This window comes from Panthera uncia (assembly GCF_023721935.1).
Source record: "Panthera uncia isolate 11264 chromosome B3 unlocalized genomic scaffold, Puncia_PCG_1.0 HiC_scaffold_1, whole genome shotgun sequence".
NCBI lineage: Eukaryota > Metazoa > Chordata > Mammalia > Carnivora > Felidae > Panthera > Panthera uncia.
The window spans coordinates 43,833,204-43,857,063 of record NW_026057582.1 but is presented as its reverse complement, the minus strand read 5'-3'; the positions used below and the strand labels follow the sequence as shown (position 1 = coordinate 43,857,063).

The 23,860-nt window shown below is 37.8% G+C and overlaps 1 protein-coding gene, 1 long non-coding RNA gene and 1 other non-coding gene across 6 annotated transcripts in view; 1 reads left to right on the top strand and 2 right to left on the bottom strand.

The window, feature by feature from the left end:
* DLGAP5 (DLG associated protein 5) overlaps positions 1-21,108 on the bottom strand; it is a 40,650-nt gene extending 19,542 nt beyond the window's left edge. For 2 of the 4 annotated variants that reach the window (XM_049612732.1, XM_049612733.1), the window contains exons 1-12: positions 20,960-21,108; positions 19,311-19,549; positions 14,015-14,199; positions 12,134-12,196; positions 10,307-10,391; positions 10,093-10,212; positions 9,270-9,340; positions 7,431-7,705; positions 6,155-6,282; positions 5,682-5,805; positions 2,723-2,808; positions 1,796-1,956 (exon numbers count right to left, since the gene is read on the bottom strand). In XM_049612732.1, coding sequence (XP_049468689.1) covers positions 1,796-1,956; positions 2,723-2,808; positions 5,682-5,805; positions 6,155-6,282; positions 7,431-7,705; positions 9,270-9,340; positions 10,093-10,212; positions 10,307-10,391; positions 12,134-12,196; positions 14,015-14,199; positions 19,311-19,548 — 1,536 coding nt within the window. In that variant the 5' untranslated portion in view covers position 19,549; positions 20,960-21,108. Of the gene's footprint in view, positions 1-1,795; positions 1,957-2,722; positions 2,809-5,681; positions 5,806-6,154; positions 6,283-7,430; positions 7,706-9,269; positions 9,341-10,092; positions 10,213-10,306; positions 10,392-12,133; positions 12,197-14,014; positions 14,200-19,310; positions 19,550-20,433; positions 20,897-20,959 lie in introns of those variants that run through there. The other 2 variants (XM_049612730.1, XM_049612731.1) reach the window with 2 other exon arrangements.
* LOC125909490 (uncharacterized) lies at positions 332-8,752 on the top strand. The gene is made up of 5 exons (XR_007453708.1): positions 332-591; positions 3,138-3,203; positions 5,665-5,825; positions 6,061-6,124; positions 8,468-8,752. It is a non-coding gene; the product is annotated as an uncharacterized LOC125909490 (long non-coding RNA).
* On the bottom strand, positions 10,706-10,812 carry LOC125910452 (U6 spliceosomal RNA). Its single transcript, XR_007453963.1, has one exon. It is a non-coding gene; the product is annotated as a U6 spliceosomal RNA (small nuclear RNA).
* Positions 21,109-23,860: the final 2,752 nt, after the last annotated feature.

Sequence of the window (23,860 nt, the reverse complement as noted above, 5' to 3'; positions counted from 1 at the left end):
TACTTTACATCTCTCTCTTTGCTCTATTTTATGGGAGATCTTAACTTCATATTCCATCTTTGTACTGAATCTTACATTTCTGCTCTCACAGTGTTTAACTTCAAAGAATAATTTTTGTTGTTCTCTGAATGTTTTTTTAATAGCTGTTCTTAATAGACAGATGAAACATCTGTTCCCTTTGAGAATATTAACACTTGCATGTAAAAGTTCTTTTCTGGGGTGCCTGGGTGGCTCAGTCAGGTAAGCGGCCGACTTCGGCTCAAGTCATGATCTCAAGGTTTGTGAGTTCAAGCCCCGTGTTGGGCTCTGTGCTGACAGCTAAGAGCCTGGAGTCTGCTTCAGATTCTGTGTCTCCCTCTCGCTCTGCCCTTCCCCTGCTTGTGTCCAGTCTTTCTGTCTCTCTCAAAACAAATAAACATTAAAAAAAAAAAAAAGTTATTTTCTCCTTGTATTATCTTCATTTCCTTCATCCAAAAAGTTTTCTTCCTGAGAAGAAACTTGCTTTTGACTTTTTTTTTTCTTTTTTTCAGATTCAAGGCTGTCCTCAAATGTCTAATGACTTTTGGCTACTGGTTCCTGAAATAATATTTTGTATGTACATCTATAAAATAAGTCAAGAAGCTAGAAAGTGTCATCTCCTCCCATGCTTTTCCTGATCTTCCTAGTGATTCCCTCCACTATAGCACTTTGTACATTAGATTAGAATTATATCCTGTGTCTGACTCACTAATAAACTACAAGCTTCTCTGGGAGAGAGAATGTGCCTTATTTTTCAACTTCTGGTATAATGCCTGGCACACAGTTAGAACTCAATAACTGCTAGATGATCTGAATTAGTAAGGACTAGAGTTGCTCATTTTTCTAAAGTGCAGAATCATTACAGTCTAAACAACATTCCAAACTATCCAGAAATCATCCTGACAACACAAGGAAGAAGTAGACATCATTTATAAAATTTAGACAGTACTTTAATTTTTTTTCATGTTTATTTATTTTTGAGAGAGAGAGAGGGAGCGCACATGAGTGAACACGAGCGGGGGAGGGGCAGAGAGAGTGGGAGACACAGAATCCGGAGCAGGCTCCAGGCTCTGAGCTGTTAGCACAGAGCCTGACGCAGGGCTTGAACCCACAAACTGCAAGATCATGATCTGAGCTGAAGTCGGCTGACTCAGTTAACTGACTGAGCCACCTAGGTCCCTCTAGACAGTACTTTACAGTTTATAAAGATGCTGTCTGATATCTCATTTAACATTATTGATACCTAAAAAGCAGTTCCATTACCCCCATTTAATTATTGTTAACCTCTTTTTTTTAGTGTTTATTCACTTTTGAGATACAGAAAGACAGAGCACAAGTGGGGAAGGGCCAGAAAGAGAGGGAGACACAGAATCCGAAGCAGGCTCCAGGCTCCAAGCTGTCAGCACAGAGCCCAATGTGGGGTTTGAACTCACAAACTGTGAGATCATGACCTGAGCTGAAATCAGATGCTTAACCGACTAAGCTACCCAGGCGCCCCAACCTCATTTTTTAATCTCATTTTTTTTAATGTTTATTTTATTTTTGAGAAAGAGAGCACAAGCAAGGGAGGGGCAGAGACAGAGGGGGAGAGAGGATCCGAAGCAGGCTCTGTGCTAACAGCAGAGGAGCCCGATGCGGGGCTTGAACTCATGAACCATGAGATCATGACCTGAGCCAAAATAGGAGGCTCAACTGACTGAGCCACCCAGGTGCCCCAACCTCATTTTCAAAAAGATCAGGCTCAGAGTTAATATAATGAAAATGCTTGACCACGTACCTGAAAACTAACCATATCCCAAAATCCATCCAGATCTGTACAGGTCGTCTCCTTCTCACCTCGTTTGTATTCACAATTGTCCACCAGCCCTTCAAACTGCTTGAACCTTTCCTTCATAAGGAGTCTTGTTTGCCCAACTGCTGTGCGAATAAGATCTTTAGCTAGAGGAAAGACGAGGTTTTTAAAAGTTAAAAGACAAAAAAAAAAAAAAAAAAACTAGACCTATATTGTCAGCCTACCAATTGATAAGGCCTCACCATAAATTTCAAAATTTTTAACTTAGTGCAAAACAAAAAACAGCACTGCAAAACTGTCCTAAAAATACTGAGCATTAACTGCCTGCTTTAATTCCTGCTAAAAATCAGCAATATTCATTCTCATACACACCGCTGCACAATAAATGGCATTTTACCTCTATTTGTATTTAATAAGAATTCAGCCTCAAACAACTCATCACACAACAGTATCCACGAAGGGCTTCACATTGACAGAACACAAATGACTTTTTTCTAAACAGCTTCCCCAAATAAGTCAAATTAAGGAATTTTTCTAAATCTGTGCCATATTGATTTAGGTAGTGATTTCCATATTGATTATTGATTTGGGATTATTTTCATTCAGAAAATATTTTTGTTTAATTAAACAATACCAGTTACAGAGGTCACTCATAGTTATATAAAAAATATCTAATAATAAGCAAATGTCTAATTTTCAGGAATAATCAATATTCCAATTCCTTGTATCTCTTGTCATGTACCAATTTAGCACAGAGATATTAGCAAATGTATGTTGAGATATAAAAAATTCCTGTTTTGAATAACAATGTAACTATGAAGTTGGACACTAGATCTTTATGTTTCAGATAAATGTATAACTATATTTAAAAACACAAAACTAAAACATAAAAAAAAATAAATGTTCCCTCACCATCATCTGGAATGTCCAATTCAAGCTTCCTGTCCCACTCCAAGCAGTGCGAAGTTAATTTCTCAGTTTCTGACTGAAGAATATTTCTAAAATTATGATACACATTTGTTTTACAAATGTTTCTCATACTAATATCTAAGTATTTGCATTATGACACACATAACATTAGAAAGGTGTAAAAGATAGGCACGATGTTAATTTTTCAGCATTGATGCTGATTTTATGAATTGTGATATATTAAATCCATAAATACAAGTTGATACCCTATGTCCATCTTTCTATACCTAGAACTTACGCAAATGGGTTAGTGCCAAGAGCCCACTTTTCACCCTACACTATTATTTCCAACTTCTTCTGTTCTTACTTTTCAGAGACTTCACAGAAATAATCAGATGTTCTTTATCTCTGTTATTAGTTCTCTGTTATTGCCCATGGAATGAAGACCAACTCAACTCTCAAGAGCAAGCTGAAGCCAAACACTGTAAGTATGGAATTACAGTTATAAGGCCCTACAGGTTCTCTGTAATTAGTAGGCTTTGCTTGCCACTCCAAAGGCAGTGGTTCTCAACAGGGGTCAATTTTGTATCCCCCCCCCCCCCCCCGCCCTCCCTGGACATATTTGACACTGTCTAGAGGCATTTTTGTCATGAACTGGAGGGGCACTACTGGCCAAGGATGTTACCAAACAATCTGGAATGCAGAAGATGGTCCCCATGAGAATTATCTAGTCTAAAATGTCAATAGTGCCAAGGTTAAGAAACGCCTAAGGTGATCGTAATCTGTTTCTTTATAAAAAGCATCCTAGCAGGAGAAACTGAGGATAGTTTTTGTTTCCTAGAAGAAAAACTTAGCTGTTTATATCTAATAGCATGACAGAGAATGACTTAATTTATGAGAAAGGAGACCTGGCTTAGATCTGATGTTATTAAGTTGGGTAAATTGCTCATTGTCTCAATGTCTCACAGTTGAAAACACAACGGATTAGCTAAATCTCTAAAATTCATTACAGTTCTAAAATCTCAAGCTCTAAAAATAATTGAAGTGGCTTTCAAACACATAAAAAGAAACTTGTTAATAGTAGAATAAACATTAAAACTGCAGCAAGATAGTATCTTACCTACTTATCTATTTGATTGGCAAAGCTCAAAAAATTGTTAATCTTATGTTGAAAAAGGTATGAGAATGTCCTTGCTACATTTACTCAAGAAAAACAGCATCGGGGTGCCTGGGTGGCTCAGTCGGTTGGGCGTCCGACTTCAGCTCAGGTCATGATCTTGCAGTTCATGGGTTCAAGCCCTGCATCAGGCTCTGTGCTGACAGCTCAGAGCCTGGAGCCTGCTTCGGATTCTGTGTCTCCCTCTCTCTCTGCCCCTCCACTGCTCATGCTCTGTCTCTGTCTCAAAAATAAATAAAACATTAAAAATAAAGAAAAACAACATGTACATAAGCATGTTGTGCTCATGCCTGCGTGTGGATAATTTGGAAAATCTGAATACTGACTGGATATTTTATGACATTAATTATCATTATTACATTAAGCACAATAAATATTACGGTTAATGTTAACATGAGTTTTCAACTTTGAAAAATACCTACAGAAATATTAATGGGTGAAGTGATATGATTATTTGGGATTTTCTTAAAACATCTTGAGTCAGAAGTATATGTAAATATGAAACAAGATTGACCCTGAGTGATGAGTACAAGGGAGTTCAGTGTACTGTTCCCTGTACTTTCATATGTTTTAAATTTTCCACAATAAGAAGTTTAAAAAAAAAAAAAAAAGAAGAGCATGTAATTATTTCCTGTGTGATGTGGAATGTTGGGGCCTTTCTCCAAATGCAGTCCACTGATTTGTTTCCAAGGCCTGTTAAGTGACATGGTTGAGTTTCCCCAAAAGGATGTTAATTTTCACTCTTCACAGATGGAAAAACATAATCCTACTTCATGACTTAGTAGGCCAAAGAGCTTCCTACCATCTCCTACTAACCTTCCTTTGTAAAATAAAGGTTAACTCAGTTTCTTTGTCGAGGGTGTAAACAGTATGAGAAAATAGGAATTCCCATAACTTGCTGAAAGGAATGTAAATTGAGGTTGTTATATATTTTCACATGAGAGAATTGGAATGCATACAAGGTTGTTCCTTGCAGCCTTGATTGTATTAGTAATGGACTGACCTCAGTGTAAATAATGAGCAACAGCAATTTACTATTAAATAAATAGTGGTACATCACATACTGGATACTATATGGTCATTAAACACACACACACACACACACACACACACACACACACAAACAACACAAACAACACGAGTGAGCTCTTTAAGTATTAAAATGGAATGTCTCCCACAATGAACATTAAATGAAAGCAGAATAGTAAACTACTGTGTATATTAAAAGTGGGAAAAAATATATATGCTTGTCTACGTATATGTTATCTATCTCTCTGAAAGTTTTCATAAAACATGAGTAACACTGGCCTCCATGGAAGATTAACCATGGGGTTAGGAGACAGTTGAGAAAGGGCTTCTCACTTGTACCTTTTTCTACCTTTTGAACTAGGAACCACATGAATTAAAGTACCAGCTACTGAAAACATAATTAAAAAAAATTTTTTTTTGTTTATTTACTTTTGAGAGAAAGACAGAGTGTGAGTGGGGGAAAGACAGAGAGAGAAGGAGAGACAGAATCTGAATCAGGCTCCAGGCTCTGAGCTGTGCCCACAGAGCTAAATGTGGGACTTGAACTCACAGACCATGAGATCTTGACCTGAGCTGAAGTCGGATGCTTAACTGACTGAGCCACCCAGGACGCCCCATAATTAAAATTTAAAAGATAAATAAAAATCACTAAGAGTTTAATTCATCTATTATATAAAGGCTAAAATAGTTTAATTTGGGTTTTAAATATCTAGACATTAATGCAAACATTTTACACTAGGAACAAAATGGACAAACCTGAAATATGGCACATCATGTTGTGGCTGAGATACCTGATCTTCATTTATTTCAAGTGACGGGACTTCTTTTGTTGGGAGGCCATTTGAATTTTTAGTAGTTTCATCTTTATTTAAGACGTGTTCTACAAAGAAAACACCACAGGTAAATTTCAAAGCAGCAGTTTTTCTAAAATGCCATCCCCTACAAAAGACAAAATTTTAGAATCCTTCAATTTTTTCTCTGTTGAACTTTAACATTTTATTTCTGCTTCAATGATTTCATTTATCACATCTCCTCTAAAGTGTCTTGACATTTTCATCTCTTCAAATTTGCATTTCCCCCCTTCTCTCAGTCTGCATTCCTCATTCCAATTCTCTGTCTGGATGTCTTTCCCCAGGTTTCCCATCTCTTCTGAGTCTGTGTGGCTCTAAACAAACCTCTGATAAATCATAGTCCGGAAGGTAAGTAAAAATTTAATTAAAATACCATACCTTTATTCCAAACTGTGAGAGAACCCAAAGGACACTGCAGTTTATTTGAATCTTGATGTACTATCTTCGTAGTGGAAGTTTTACACTTTTGGGCCAGAATTTCTTTTGTTGGTTCTTGAGTCTTAGCACTAAAAGCAATAGCAAAAATACACTTTATGAAGCATGAATCCTATATATCTAATTGAAGTATTTCAAAATTACATTGCTTTTTAAAAACCTGGGATAAAATAAAAATATTTATTTTTATTTTATTTTAAATATTTATTTTTGAGAGAGCACAGCATGAGTGGGGCAGAGAGAGGGTGACAGAGGATACAAAACAGAGTCTGCAGTGATAGCAGCAAGCCCCATGTGGGCTCGAACTCACTGACCACAAACTCATGACCTGAGTTGAAATCAGACGCTCAACCTACTGAGCCACCCAAGTGCCCTGAAATATGTTTATTTTTAAAACAATAGGTCCATTCTGGAGCAGAAAAATTTAAACACCTATGTAGTGGGGCTGTTCATCTTCACTAATTATAATGAGATCTAAATACTTTGAAGATCTCTTAATGGAATAAACACTTAGCAGTCTTGCTGCTGCCAGGCAGTTTCTAGTAAATCTGCCAACAGCCAGTCTGCAAAACAATCCTGTCTTTTCTTTTAAAGAGTCCAACTGATCCCTCTCCCCGCTCCACTTTGCAAGTTAATCAGTTTTTCTAAAGTGTACTCAGCAAAAGAACACAAACCAAAGCCCATGTCTGAGCTACAGTATTATAGCAACTTTTTTTTTTTTAAATGTTTATTTATTTTTGAGAGAGAGAGAGAGAGAGAGAGCGAGCGAGCATGAGCATGGGAGGGGCAGAGAGAGAGGGAGACACAGAATCTGAAGCAGGCTCCAGGCTCCGAGCTGTCAGCACAGCCTGATGCAGCGCTTGAACTCACAAACCACAAGATCATGACCCGAGCCGAAGTCAGACACTTAACTGACTGAGCCACTCAGGTACCCCGGCAACTTCTTCTAAAAATTTATTTCCAAGTGTTATAACAAAGTCACTTATTAAAAGCAATGAAACATAAATTGTACTAGGAAAATAAGGTTAATAACAATGCACAGGAAATATCAAAACTGTCAAATAGATTATTGTAGCCTTCTGAAGAATTTTTTAACCAAATTTTAATGAGTCATAATTAAATTAACTAAATAATAACTTTTAAAAAGCACAAGCCAAATCTAAGAAAGGCATTTGTTACCATCTTAGCAAGGAATTCATTATTAACATTACATTCTTACATTTCTGTTTCTAAAGGGGTCCAGGTATAACTGGGTGTCAAGAAAGCATTGGCACTTCTGGGAGTCATAGGTGTTACTTGATAGGTCCTCAGACCATCCAATGGCTGAAACATAAAATCTTGAGGTGCGAAGGAATTCTTTCCTTTCATTTTTGCAGTATTTGTCTTAGGTAAGTTTTCCAGTTTTGATAAGACTCCATCTGGATCCATTCCATTTGTTGTACTGGTTTGTGAATCCAAAGTATTTTCTTTACTATCAAGTTTAAAAGAAATGACCTAGTTGTAAGTAAACAGAATAGAGTGAGAATTGCTCTTCTGGGATATATTTGACCAATTTTTACAGGCTGAAAATGTGACAGTTGAGATCTATGTCCCACATACATAATTTAAGAGACGACAAAAACAAATACAATGAAATGTATATAAGGGATCAGAAGACCAGCTATACTAAACCAATGCTAAGATCCAGAAAGAGGGAGAACCAATCCTCATTATAGGAATAAATAATAGGTTTTAGGTATTACAACAAATTAAAATATATGAAAACTAAAATGGAAAAATTACTCACCTAACAAATACAGATCTCTTTTTACTTTGATTATGATGATAATTACAATAGTTTGAGAATCAGAAATCCAACGTTTATTAAATGACTACTACTGTCAAGTACCAAATCATTTCTGTAAATAACCTTGATTATAAATAACCTTGTCATATGAGCAAAATTATTTTTTAAGATTACACAATAAGATGAACCATATAAAATGTGAAGTATATTTTATTTTTCAAGTCAATGTAATTACTTGGTTTTTTTAATAGAGATGTAATTGACATGTAACATTGTATTAGTTTCAAGTGTATAACATGATTCAATATTTGTATATATTGTGAAATGATCACCACAGTAAGTCTAGTTAACATGTATCACTATAGTTACAGAATTTTTTGGTGATGAGAACTTTTAAGATCTACTCTAAGCAACTTTCAAATATGCAATACAATATTATTAACTATAGTCATCATGTGATATATCCCCAGGACTTATTTCAACCTGGAAAAGAATTTAAGGGAGATACTATCTCTGAGGCCAACATGGAAGTGAAAGTAAAAACCTAGTGATAATCCTTAAAGAGGAAATCAATCTTAAGGGAAGAACATGAGGTCCAGCTGCTTACTCGTGAAGATTCACCCTATACTGTCTTCCTGGAGGATCCAGATTTGATTTTTTAGTAAAATCTAGCCAGGTTTTTTACAGCTTGGCAAAACTTTTATTTTTAAGGTTAAGGAATTATAATGTGGCTTATAAACCAAGGAACTGGGCCCTCAAATTGGTGAATCTTTTTTGAAGACTCTACTAGACTCTATGCTAGATGCTATCAGAAATGTTAGGTTATTTAATTCTTAAAACTACTCCAAGTAAGTATTGCATGTTAGAGATGGGAAAATAAATTCATAACTTGTCCAAAGTTATCTAGCTAATTGGAAGCAGAGACAATATTCAAACTCACACCTAAATGAATCCAAAGTCAATACATTTCACCCTACTACATCTTATCGCTTAGTCAAATCTCATGTGAAGGTTTCTGTCAACTAATGTTATTGTATTTCTCTATCTCCTGTTAACCAAATTATCCTTTCTCTAGCTTATAAAGCTCTGAGGATATAATACCTGAAAGACAACAACAATATATCCTCTTCATGCTTCTTTATGGTTCAAGATGTTTTAACACACATGTAGGTTAATTCTCTTGAAGCAGCTCTGTATGCTTAATTTCAGCTTTATGCAAGTGGCAATGAGATTTTCAAAGTATCTAGGAATAAACAGATGTTTATACTCTACCTTTTCAGGTTTTGTTTCTATATTTTTGGCAGGTCTTCCTTGATTTGGTGCCTTTCTCTCTATTTCATGATCTAAAATAAAAGTGAAATAAAACAACCATTTTGATTAGATAGAAAATGCTACTTTAAAAGCACTAGGTAATTTGGAAAAGGAAAAAAGGCAGCAATAGGAATATATATCTTAAAGGATTTTTTGATTAAGTCATATTATAAAATGAGATAAAAACAGATGAAATTTCCTGCCAAGTAAAGGCCATCTGTTTTCAAAACCAAGTGTTAAGGTATTTTACTTTACCTTTTGGCTCCGAATATCAAGTACATATTTATTATAGAAAATTAGGAAAATAAAGAAAAGCACAAACACAACAAAATTAAAAATAACCTACGAATACATTACTCAGTAACAATCATTAGTGTCACTTTAGTGTATGTTTTTCCAGTTTTACCCTACATTCACATATTCACATACATATTTTAGGATTGTGATCATAGTGTTCAGAATCTGACCTGTTTTTCTTTGCCCACTCAATATATCACGTTCTTTCACAACACTGTCCTTAAATATTTACATTGTATTCCACCAAATGGATGGGCTGTAATTTATTTGGGCCATTAAATGTTCACTTTGAAGCACTGCTTACACCAATTCAGGTACTTCCACCTTTGAGTACCCACAGAATGCTACCTGGATGCTGAGGCATCGAACCTACCTTTGGGAACTGGAATCTCCTATTTCCTCCTCTCCTGCTCAGAGAAGTACATGATGATTTTTAAAATTGAACACAAAAAACCTCAAAGACCAAAACACTCTAGATCATTCTTACCATTAGCTCTTGTGACTGGCTTTCTTGTTGTAGTAGATGAGACTGTTCTGGCATTCTGCTTTGCTGCTTGAGTGGCTGATCGAGTCATTCTCACCGATGTGGTCGTTACAGGCTGTACGGCTGTGGGAAAAAATAATCAAATCAAATGCTTTTTGTAATCATTAAATTACTGTTGTGGCAACATCAGAGCTTATAGTAACTGCTAAATTCCTACCTTTTCTCTCTTTGTCCAACACTTTTCTTTCAGAAGTTTGTCTTTGACCAGGTCGAATTGCTCGAACATCACTCCCATTATCAATCTATTAAAGAGATTAAGGTGCTATGTGATTTAATTGCATAATGAATCAAATCACCACATTTTTCCCCGAGGGGTTTTCAAGTTATTTTATTAATCCAACCGTAGAGACACCCCCCCCATCTCTGCCACCCTCACTTTCTTCTGAAATGTTGTGAAGTGAGAAGAGAAGGATTGAGCAGACCCACTCCCTGAGGAGCCACTTCCAAAAGGTGGAAATAGGGGTGGGGGGAAGACATCACAAAAATAGCAACAGATAAAAGAGGGACAACAGAAGCACAAGCACAACAGAAAGCCAAGGCAGTGGCGGATGGGGGGAGGAATATGGGATGCTTCAGGAACGTGTGTGTCATCCTTGCACAGGGGCCATGCTAATCTTCTCTGTATCATTCCAATTTTAGTGTATGTGCGGCTGAAGCAAGCACTCAGTTGCCACATTTTTTATCTATCAATTGACCCCCTCAGCTGAAATCTTACTATTATAAAATGACCTGGCAAAAAAAAAAAAAAAAAAATCACTTCTCCAAATAAAATGAGATGAAGAAAAAAGTTTTCCATGATATAGACTTCTTTACAGGCCTTTTTAGAATCCTAGACTTTAGAAAATGCTAATAACCTAAGCTATGAAAAATAGCTGACTATAATCTTCTGAGAATCCTTAAATAGGCTAGGCATGTTTTCACTTCAAGACCTTGAATTATGTCTAGAAAATTCTTCTCCTGGATAGAAAGCTCTTTCCCATAGTTCACTCTTCCATTCCTTATAAGACTTCAGTCAAAATGCCACTGTGTCAGCGAGGCCCTGCTTGACTGCCCCAATCAAAATTCTGCCTGACACCCACTCCAGTACTCCCCTTCTCCCTTCACTTTTTATCCCCTCCATAATACTGATGACCATCTGACATACTATATACCTATTTTTTTACTACCTAGTTCACATGTAAGCTCAATGAAAACAAGAAATTTTATTTTGTTCACTACTATGCCCTAGAGACTAGAGAAACATGGTAGTGACTCAAACATTCCTGAATACATGAAATTCAGCTTCCTCACCTGATGAAGAGGCATATTATTTCCCTCCTTGCCCACTTCACTTTATTTTAGCAATCTTCCTAGTAACTTTATCCATAATCGTGTTTTGAAGACCCACAAGTTTATCATACCCACCCTATATGCTTTATATCCCTATCTACATTTGGTGATGATGTGGAATGCATAACAGAAGCCCAGTAAACAAAAGAGTGTGACACAAAGTTTGGCATACATCTAATAAGGGATGTTGGACACAGATATTTTAAGTATTTCCTTAGTAACCAGCCAAGATGGCTTTATGTCACCAAAGCACTAATATTGATTTTTGTACTATTAACTCTAGCAAATCAATCACTACACTTAAAGGTGATAATAGACAGGAGTGCCTGGGTGGCTTGGTAGGCTGAGTGTCCGACTTTGGTTCAAGATCCTGATCTCACAGTTCGTAATTTCGAGCCCCACGTAGGGCTCTGTGCTGACAGCTCAGAGCCCAGAGCCTGCTTTGGATTCTGTGTTTCCTCTCTCTGCCCCTCCCCTGCTTGCACTTTGTCTCTCTCTCTCTAAAATAAATAATAAAACATTAAAAAAAAAACTAAAAAAAAAAAAAAAGAAAAAGAAAAAAGTGATATTAGATAAAAAAATGGATTTACTTACTCTGAGAAAAAAGTACAATTTGTCATATTAGTAACAATTATCTACTAACAATCAACTATACCTTAGTCTGCTCCATTTGGTCTTTGGCCTTTGACCTTGTAATCCGTACAGAAGATGGAACAGCCTTAAAACAGTCAAAGAAAATAAAGTTAAAAAGTGAACCGGCAAAATTTAATTTCATGTCTCTTTATAAAACAAAGTTTCCATTTTAAGGTTAAATTTTAACTTTAATCATTTATGGCAAAAAGATACTTGCCAACTTTACTACTTTTTCTGGTTCTGGCTTGATTTAAATTACATTTAAGTTAATCACTTCAAAACTTATATTTTTCAGTGAGCTGAAAGAAGAAATTTCAAGCCATATTTTCCAGGTATTTGAATCCTCATTAATATGATTAGTTGGACATATTTAGAAGGGGTAAATGAACAGACTTAAGTATTAGGATTTTTTGTTTGCTGTTTTATGAAAAGATACCACAGAGCTTACTCTAATAGCTTTAACAGTTTGTCTTCAAGTCTCATGATTATGCATTTCTCCATTGTCAATAAGAAAAATGAGACCTAATCACAAAATGTGGGAAAAAAAAAAATCTAGCATGAGAAAGACTGACTAAAAAGTGATATTTGTCAACTCTGTAAAATTTCTTAAGAAGCATAATCAGAATTCTTCCCTAGATAAGAAGTCATTTTCTTCTGTAATCTCAGTGAAAATCTAGTGCTAAAGAAATTAGGCTTTTCTCTAGATTGCATGGAGAAGAGAATTCAACAATGGCTATCTAAATAAAAAAAACAATTATTGGCGAGTCTTATTGTTTAGCACCATGATGGGTCTCCTCTTGTTCCCCCTACATACATACATACATATATATATATATACACACATACATATATGTATATGTACATATATATAATTTTTTAAGTGTTTATTTTAATTCTAGTAGAGTTAACATACAGTGTTATATTAGTTTCAGGTGTATAATATAGTGATTCAATGATTTGATACAACACCCAGTGTTGATACAACACCCAGTGATCATCACAAGTGACTCCTTAATCCCCATCACCTATTTCACCCATCCCCCTCCCCTTTGATAACCATCAGTTTGTTCTCTATAGTTAAGAGTCTGTATCTTGGTTTAGTCTTTTTTTTCCCCCTATATTTGTTTCCCCTACGTATATTTTTAACATTTTTAATGGTTGTCTATAGCTTAGACCAATGATTGGTATCCTACATATCTCAAAAAGCCACCTTAAATCTAACCCCTTCCAAGGTCTTCTTTGACATTCCTCCAAACATAAATAATCTCTCCCTCCTCTAATATACAGAATATATTTATATCTTTTCAATTTGAACTCTGTTGTATTAACTTCAGTCTCTTCCACCTTATTCTAAGGTCATATACAGATAATAATCATAGATCGGTTAAAAAAAATCAATGGGATGCACGAAGCCCAGAAAAATAGGCAATGTCTTGGGCCTTTATATTATTTAATTCTTATCTAAATCAGGAATGAGTATACGGTTTGAGATCTTTTATACATATGTTTAAAACAGCAAATCACCAGTGACTATCTAATTTATAAATCCCACTGCTCCTGTTCAAACTTTATTCTTCTTGACTCATTGACCATTTTCTTTAGATCACACCTCCTTGAGCTTCTATCCCCCGTTTCAGTGCTCCAGCTACTCAGACCAGTCCTTCTCAGCCTATCATTGGAAACGGACTTCTGCCCACTTGTTTTTCCTATCTCAAAAACCTATAGCAACATCAAGAGACCTGACTTTCATCTTCTGAGTTACTGTTATGTCATTCCTACCTCATGTCAACTAAATGAATAAAGAGAGTAAGGGGAAATGGTTATTTTAGTTCTTTAAGCTCTTACAGATAATTCCAGTTAAAAGGAACTATTCCTCTATATCAAATTATGATAGTAAATTTACCTTTTTTGGCTCTGTACCCTGGTTTGATAACAGAAAACAAGGCATATCGGGTCTATAAAGGCCTACTTTAAATACTCCTCGTTTAGCTTTCTCTCTCTGCTCTTTCAATTTCTGAAGTTGCTTTTCTTCTTTGTATTTCTGGAGCATTTGCTTTCGTTGATCACCTAGAGCAGTTTTTGTTGACCCTAGACAGAAGAAACCCACAGTATATAAAACATTTCAGATAAAAAGTTAGGCAAATGTCTGACTTCTAACTTCAACTTTGTTAAGAAATGCTTTTAGTAACTTTTGTTCATTTCTTAGAACTCTAACCACAAGTTATTTCAACCTCTATTCTTTTAAAAATTCCTATTTCTTTTGCTTTTGCTTGTTCAAATATCTATTAACTGCTTGCTACATATTGGGTGTTTATTACTTCACTTCTGAATTAATGAACTCATTTGATAGCCAACCTCCAAGCTAACCCCAAGGATTCTCACCTTCTGATAATGATGTCCATGTGTCCTATTCCTTTCCACACTGAATAGGGCTGACTTGGATAACCAACAAAGTACAGTGAAATGATGGAGTGTGACTCCCAAGACTAGGTCATTAATGACACTGCTGTTTGCCTTGCCTTATCTTGGATCACTTGCTCTGGAGGAAGCCAGCGGCCTTGCGGAATCTTAAAGAGACTCGAGTAGCCCTATGGAGGTGTCTACATGACAAAGTTCTAAGGCCTCCTGCCAAAAGCCAGCATCAACTTGCCAGTCATGTGGGTGAGTTATCTGGGGAGCAGATCCCTCTAGTCTCAGTCAAGCATGTAGATACATCCCCAGATGACATCTTGAGTGCAACCTCCAGAACCACCTGCTTAAGCTGCACCCAAATTCCTGAACCACAAATATTGTGTGAAATAATAAATGTTTATTGTCTTAAGCCACCAAGTGTTGGGTTAACTCAGACCCCAATATTAGGGCTACCCGTCAGTTTCTTTAGTTCAACTTGGGTTTCCACCTACATACTCTGTTTGTTTTAACTGGTTTGGGAAATATAAGGGGCTATGTGCAAGACAGTCTTAGGCAGAGAATTGGAGAAATAAACAGTTTCAGTCTGGTTTAGCATGATATAAATAAGAGACTGCACACAATAGAGAATTAGTATAAAACTCCCCCCCTGGGGAGATCAGGAAAGGTTCCTGAGAAAAGAGAATACCTGAAAAAGGTTCTGAAGAATGAGCATGTTTGTCCGCTGGGTAAGGGCTAAAAGTAATTCAGAAAGGGGCTCAGTCGGTTGGGTGTCTAACAGTTTTGTGAGTTTGAGCCCCGCATCGGGCTCTGTGCTGACAGCTCAGAGCCTGGAGCCTGCTTTGGATTCTGTGCCTCCCTATTTCTCTGCCCCACCCCTGCTTGTGCTCTTGTCTGTCTCTCAAAAATGAATAAATGTTAGGGGCGCCTGGGTGGCTCAGTCTGTTGAGCATCCGACTACGGCTCAGGTCATGATCTCACGGTCTGTGGGTTCAAGCCCCGCGTCGGGCTCTGTGCTGTCAGCATGGAGCCTGGAGCCTGCTTCGGATTCTGTGTCTCCCTCTCTCTCTGTCCCTCCCCAGCTCATGCTCTGTCTCTGTCTGTGTCAAAAATAAATAAACATTAAAAAAAAAATGAATAAATGTTAAAAAAAATTTTTTTTAATAATTCAGGTGGATAACTGCACAGCTAAGCAAATTTACTAAAAAAAAAAGAGTATTTTAAATGGGTATTTAAATGTATTTAAAATGGGTAGGTTTTTTTATGCTATGTAAATTATACCTCAATAAAGTTGTTCAAAATAATAGTAAGAAGAAGAAGAAGAAGAAGCCAGAGGACAGAATATGCAAAAGCACACATGATGAAATGGTTAGTCAACAAAACCTCTGTATTCTCAACTTCTTCTCTAAAAGTTTCTTTCATCTCTTGATCAAATTGAAACCTGGCTCCCCGCTGAAGACAGCTTCCCCAGTTGTCCTTTCACGTGGTTGACTTTTTTCTCTCACCCTGGTGGTATCACTGAGGTGTCCTCATTGTTGCTTCCCAATGATTTCCTCCTCCTCACCAAAAGATCCCACCTTTACATTTCATGTCATCAGATCATACTATCCAGTACCCCAGTTTGTCATCTATAGGCCCTCCAGGCTTCCTCTCATTCATTAAAGGCTATAGCTCCTAGCTCACTGTCACTGTCTCCATCACTATCCCTGTATAAATCTTGATGACGTCTCCAATAGCCTGGCTTCTCAATTCTTAGGCTTTCTTTTCTCCAGTGTTCGCCCAATGGTCACATCCATACAGGTATTTCAACCTTTCTCATGTCATGACACACATAACAAGTAACATTTACACACCACACTGGAGCAAACAAAGAAACTGCTTATGACCAAACACAACCAGACTAAGAAAGGGTCTGACCAACCCAGGGCCTTCCAGAAACATCAATATTTTGTCACTCCTGTATTCATTCGTGTGACAATTGGCACCCTACTTCTTATGCCATTGTCTTCTTGAAAAAAGCTAGTCAGCTGTCCTACAGAATGTCCTGCACTGTGTATTTGTTTGCTTTCTCATGTTTTTTTACGCATTCCTCTAGCCTTCGTGTTTTCTATAAACTGGAAATTAAATATAAGGTGTTTGTTGTTTTGTTTTTTTTTTTTTTTTTAGTTTATTTATTTAGAGAGAGAGAGTGAAGGAGGGGCAGAGAGAGAGGAAGAGAGAGAGAATCCCACGCAGGCTCCACATCATCAGCACAGAGCCTAATGTGGGGCTCGGGCCCACAAACCACAGGATCATGACCTGAGCTGAAATTAAGAGTCAGACACTTAACTGACTGAGTCACCCAAGCAACTCCTCTAAGGTTTTGATTAGATTCAAGTTAAACTTTTAGGGCAAGAATATGTCCTGAATGGTGCCGCCCTTCTCTGAACCCACTCCAATCTGGCTTTCACTCCATCAAAACTCCCCATCAAGATTAGTGACCTCTCATAATAGCAAAGTTCGAAATCTCATGTCAACTATTGTTTGACCTAACAAGCAGCACTGATAGTCTCTCCCTGATATGCTCGTTTCACTTGGTTTCCAGAATACTACACTCTTCTTGTTGTCCTCCTGCTCTACTTTGCATTGCTCTCCAGTTCTGTGCCAGTTTCCCCTTGTATCCTCACCCTCTAAATGTTGGAGTGCTGACCCCTCTTCTCTCCTTTTTCCATACCCAAACTCTGGATAATCACATCCAGTCTAATGTCTCCCAACACGGAATATCAGTTGACAATTCCTGAATTTATATCTCAGTGCAGACTTCTCCCCTGAACTCATCTTATATGCAACTACCTTTGCATCAGGTCCACTTACATGTCTAATAACTTTCTTCAATTGGACATGTCCCAAACTGAACTCTTAACCTTATCATTCCCCCCACCCTAAAACTGTTCCTCCCTCGGTCTTTTACAATTTAGTAAATGGCCACTCCATACTTTCAGGTGCTCAAGCCAAAAACCTTGGAATCAATCTTTCTTTATCAACCCTACATCCAATCCATTAGAAAATTCTATTGGTTCAACTTTCTAAGTCTATCCAGAATGCAACCACCAATCTATAATGCTACCACTTTGATCAGGCATCACCTCTCAACTAAATTATTGCAATGGTGTCCCACTTCGTTTTCCTGAGGCTATACTTGCCAGCCTACAATCTATTATTGACATAGCAGCCAAAGCGATGCTTTTGAAACATAAATCAGATTTATATAAACACTCATTAAGCCATTAATGGCTTCTCATTTCACCCAGAGTAAAAGCCAAAGTCCCTATGGTGTCCCCTCAGGGCTCCAGAGGGATGGGAGTTACCCCTTATTCATTCTTCTCTAGCCATGCTAGCACACTTGCTTTCTCTGCAACACACTCACTCACTGCTAACTCTAGGCCTTTGCAGATGGAAAATAAACCAAAGACATTTTAATAGTATTCTGACAGGGTTAGACTTTGATTTGAGATCTGAGTCAAGGAACGGAGCATATGAGGGAGCGAGAGTAGAGGCAAGGAGATGACTTAGGAGGCATAACATCACTGCTTCTCAGACCAAAAAATGTCTAGTTCCTCCTTAAAAAGCCATCTTCTATCATTCTATGACCCAGTTTTCATTTCCTTCCAACTCCTAAGAGATGATGTTCTTTATTTTCTCTCCTTCAACTACCAGCCCATTTCCTCAGATCAGTTCTTCTCAAAAATAAAAACAAAACCCTATAACACTTTTGTCCAACTCTTTTCTCTTACTTGCCTTTGGAATCACAAAAATGATAAATCCAGAAAAAACCTTTTAGCCCAACCCTCTCTTTTACAGAATCAATTAAGCTCAAATATGTAGAGTATCTTATAAGTGCCACATATTACACTGCTCCTGGAAAATCTTCAAATGAAGCAGTGAACAGTTAAACAACTTGGCATCTCATTTCCTTCTCTACAAAACTTCTCAAAAGACTTTATGTCTTTCTGTCATTTCTTCAGCATTTATCCCTGCTTTACTTCACTGTCATTCAGCTTCTGGGGCCTGCTATATAAATGCAACTAAATAGGAGTCCAGTGACTCCTTGCCTCCTAAGACACTCTATTTTTATTATTTTTATCTTTTGTTGAGATCATTCCTTTCTTCTTTAATTGGTTTTTTCCTTCCTAGTGACCCCAAGCCCTTTTGGCAAACTGCAAGGGCAAATTCTTTGCTCTTCTGAGAAATGTTCCCATTGGTAAAGTATCCTTATTTCATGGATTCTTTAATCACTTCTTTAAGTTTATTTATTTATTTTGAGAGTGTGTGTGCATGTGAGCAGGGGAGGGGCAGAGAGAGAGGGAGAGAGAATCCCGAGCGGGCTCCGCGGGGCTTGAACTCACAAACTGTTGAGATCATGACCTGAGCCAAAATCAAGAGTCTGACGCATAACCGACTGAACTACCCAGGAGCTCCAGTTCTATTTTTAATGTCCTATATCAATTTATCTTGTCAATAGTTACCTTACCAAGCTCCAAAAGTAAGAACTTTAAAAAAAAAAAAAAGGTAAGAACTTTAGGATTCCTATAAGGCAATATAATACAGTATTATAATACTCCATAGGTGAATGGTTTTAGCCTAGCCAGGGGCATTCACAGACTTTACCTTTAACAGACAGTATTACCAAATTACTTAGAATGGTGTTTCAAAACTCCATTGCTGTGGTCAGCATTTTTTTAACCTCAGGTATTAAACCAAATTTTTTTCACTCTTCAAAGCATTTAAAGTTACAATAGACCTTTACTTACTTGGCTTGACACTGGCCTTTTCTGGAACAAGATTTCGACATGTCTCATCTAATTCAAGAAGAACTCTACTTTCCAAGGTTGGAATGTTGACATCTTTCAAACCAAAGTGTCTATTTCTTTCATATTCCTTATGTCTGTTTTCTTTTTGAGACAGTGATTTCCTATGAGCAATTTTAGTTCTAATCATGTCGATACTTAAATCCTTTCTGTGTCGACTGGCAAAATGTGATGAAGACATCCTATCAAAGAGAGAGAACAACTTCCATGGATTTTCACTTTAGTATTTAAAAAAATTAAGATTTCAGTTCACCCCCTGTCCTGCCCCAGAGCCTTTGAAAAGAAAAATAAGATACAAAATGGAATAAGTAGGTGACATTGAAGAGAGGGAAGGAGGTTGTCGAAAGATAAAAAACACCAACTTATTTTGGAGTTCTAAATAGGAACTTGCTTGTCAGATGAAGTGAGGCCCAGGAAGCTACAGTCCAGTATATAAACCAGAGGCATTAGGAAGTTCAAAGAGTTATAAGCACACTACACTCTTCAACAAGATTAACTAAGAGAGTCTGCTGGAAAACTCCAGTTAAAGGGAAAATCTGCATGAGAAATGCACCAATTAAAATGTTGATGCATTTAAAGCAATCAACAGAGTTTAAAAATGAGAATGCATCTGACCTGGGTGCCAATAAAATTCCTTTTTAAGGGCCCAGGGGAAGTGATAAAAGACTGTGCTTTTCTTTCTTCCTAAGTAAACCCTAAACCCACAGTGGGGCTTGAACTCCTGATCCGAGATCAAGAGTTGCAGGCTCTACCAACTGAGCCAGCCAGGCAACCCAGGATTGTGTTTTTCATCATAAATCCTCCTTGGAGTGCCAGGCTGGCTCAGTCGGTGGATCCCGTGCCTCTTAATCTCGGGGTTGTGAGTTCGAGTCCCACACTAGGTTTAGAGATTACTTTAAAATAAAATTTAAAAAACAAACAAACAAACCCTCCTCTACTATTTGATTTGCCCTCTCCTGCCACGTATTAGTTATTTTAAAATACAGCATAGCACTATACACAGCAGAGAGAGAAAAGTAGGGGGGGGAGAGGGGGAAAGAACACTAAAGGTATATTTAATAATTACCTAAATCCTAAAAGGTAGTATTATCGTCAATATACAGATGAGGTAAATTAACTGCCGCGTCAACTGGAGCTGGCATCCCAGGTCAGGCAGCCTGGTTTCTCATACGTCTAAGCGCTGTTCTTTGACTTACTGGAGTTTCTTTCAGCTTGAAAGTCTAGAAATGCCTTAGTCTTGCTTGCCTACAGGTTCTCAACCGGGTTTTTTTTTCGGTTGTCACGGGATCTGAGAAGCGCTACTGGAATTTAAAGTCGGGGCCAACAATACTCAGCAATACCTACTAAGTACTGTCCCGCCCCAAAGGCTAATTACGCTCCGGTGGTGAAACGCTGGCTACTACACAGGTCAAGGCAACAAATATTTACTCTCTTGGAGGCCTGCGTCATCAGCTACGGGAAGGATGTGTAATACGGTGCTAGAGGAGACTCCCCTGAGCTGTGTCCAGTCCACAACCGCGGTCCCCCCACCCTTCCAGACCTACAACGAAGCAGGCCAGCGCCCTCCCTCCAGCTCCCCAGCACCCTCCTACCTGAGGCAGGTTCTGGCGTAAAACCTCAATCGAACTAAAAGTAAAGGAACCCTCCAGGTCTGAAAGACCACTGCCGCCTCCGAAGCAGGAACGCCTACCACCCAGACCTCCGCAAAATTCAAACATCCCGCAGAAAGCTTCTGATTGGAGGGGTTTTAACCAACACTTCCGGAGAAGTGCCCGCCCCTTCCCCTCGATGAGGCTTGCGATTGGTTCGCTCCTTGCGATATTTGAATTGATTGAAAGGTGAGCTGACGGTTTAAAGAATGGGTGTGAGGCGAGTTAATGGGCGGGTCTGCAATTGGTGAGGAGAGGAGTAATCCGGGCTCTGGGACTGGGCCCCGCGGCGCGAGTAACCAGCGGAGGTGGTGACCCTGCGCCGGACAGGTCCACGTTGCTCCCAGGGTCCTCGGGTATCCAAGGAAGGACAGTGGCACTCGGAGGAGAAGGGGCTTAGAGTTTGCAGGGCTTTTTAATGTCCCTATTTAGTCACAAAAATCCGGCAGAGTTTATTGGAATGTTTTCCTCAACGTTTCGAAGGAAGGACTTAACACAACAAATTTCTGCTAACGTTGTTTAGTGTCTTTTCAAGGTTGCCAGTCTTTTTTATACCCCTCGCCCCCCCCCTTTTTTTGAAGTGAGATTTAAATACAGTGGAAAACGTAGTTTTTTAAGTGTAGCCTGGATGAGTTCTGCTAAATATAAACAGCTGTGTAAACACCACCCAAGCGTTCTTTCAAAAGCCAGATTCAAATCTCCCACCTTTTAGACAACCACTCTGATTTCTAACATCATAAAAACAAAGGTGGTAGGTACTTTCAGATCTGCCTTCTTCCTCACATTTTTAAGATCCATCCCTACTGTTGTGTGAATCAGCATTTAGTTGTTTTTATTGCTAAAAAGTATTCCATTGTATACAATCAAGTCTTGTACAACATGAGTTCGAACTGCGTGGGTCCACTTATATATAGATTTTTTATTTATTAAATATGGTACAGTGCTGTAAATGTATTTTCTCTTCCTTCCATAACATTTTATTTTCTCTAGCTTACTTTTTTGTAAGAATATAGTACATAATACCTATACAAAAGATGTTAGGGGCGCCTGGGTGGCTCAGTCAGTTGAGCCTGGGACTCTTGCTTTTGGCTCGAGTCATGATCCCAGGGTCATGTGATTGAGCCTTGTGTGGGGCTCCATGCTGAGTATGAAGCCTGCTTATGATTCTCTCTCTTCCCCTCTGCCCCTCTCCCCGATCACGCACTCTCGCTCTAAAAAATCCACAACATATATATGTATATATACACATGTATATGTGTAGACATGTATATATATATATATACACATGTATATGTGTAGACATGTATATAATAAAAGATGTTAAATCAACTCTTTATGTTATTGGTAAGCATCAGCTGTAAGCAATTAGTAAAGTGTTGCGAGAGTCAGAAGTTCTACTTGGATTTTCTGCTGTGAGGGGGTTGGCACCCCCAACCCTCTGTAGTTCAAGGATCAAGTGTACTTTGTTTATCCATTCAACGGCTGATGGACATTTGGATTTTTTCCCAGTTTTTATTAATTATGAATAAAGTTGCTATAAACATTCTTAAAATTAACAAGCAGTTTTCCAAAGTGGTTGGATCGTTTTACACTCCCACTAGTGATGTATAAAATTCCAGTTATTCCACATGCTTGCTAGCATTTGGAGTGATCACTGTTTAATTTTAATCCCTCTAGTGGTTGTGAAATGGTATTTAGTCTTAATTTTGTAGTTCCCCAATGTCTAATAATGATGAGCATCTTTTCATGTGCTTATTGACTATTTTTAGATCTTGTGAAATGACTTTTGCCTATATTTTTTAAATTGGGGGTTATCTTTTTAAATTTGGTTGTCTTTTTTTTTAAATTTTTTTTTAACGTTTATTTATTTTTGAGACAGAGAGAGAACATGAACGGGGGAGGGTCAGAGAGAGAGGGAGACACAGAATCTGAAACAGGCTCCAGGCTCTGAGCGGTCAGCACAGAGCCCGACGTGGGGCTCGAACTCACGGACCGCAAGATCATGACCTGAGCCGAAGTCGGACGCTTAACCAACTGAGCCACCCAGGCGCCCCAAATTTGGTTGTCTTTTAAGTATTCATTTGTAGGACTTCTATCTCTTCTGGATATAAGTCCTTTGTTATATATATGTATTTGGGTATATTCTTCTGGGCTGTTGGTTGACTTTTTAAAAATAGTAAACTTTTAGAACAATTTTAGATTAACAGAAAAATTACAAAAATAGTAGAGTGAGTTACCATATGCCCCCATATCCATTTCTCCCTGTTACATTAGTATGGTACATTTGTTACAATTGCAGTGATAATGATACATTATTATTAACTGAAGTACATACTTTATTCTTTGGTTTTATCCACTGATCATTTTCTGCTCCAGGATACCACATTGCATTTAGTCATCAAAAGTTGCATTATGCTCCTTAGACTATAACAGTTTCTCAGAACTTTCTTCTAAACTTGACAATTGTGAGGCGTATTAATAAGGTATTTTGTAGAATGTCCCTCAACTGGAATTTGTCTGATGTTTTCCCCATAATTAGACTGGGGTTATGGGTTCTTGGGAGGAAGACCATAGAGGTGAAGTGATATTGTCATTATATCACATCAAGAGTACATAATATCAACATGATTTATTGCTGCTAATGTTAAGCTTAATCACTTGGTTGAGGTAGTATTTGTCAGGATTCGTCACTATAAAATTACTATTTCCCCCTTTTCCAGATTGTTCTCTTTGGAAGGAAGTAACTATGGGCAGCCCACACTTAAGAAGAAGTGGGAAGTTATGTTTCATATTATTCGGGATGGTTTACATGGGAGCTTTGTCTCTTGTCCATTATTTATTCAA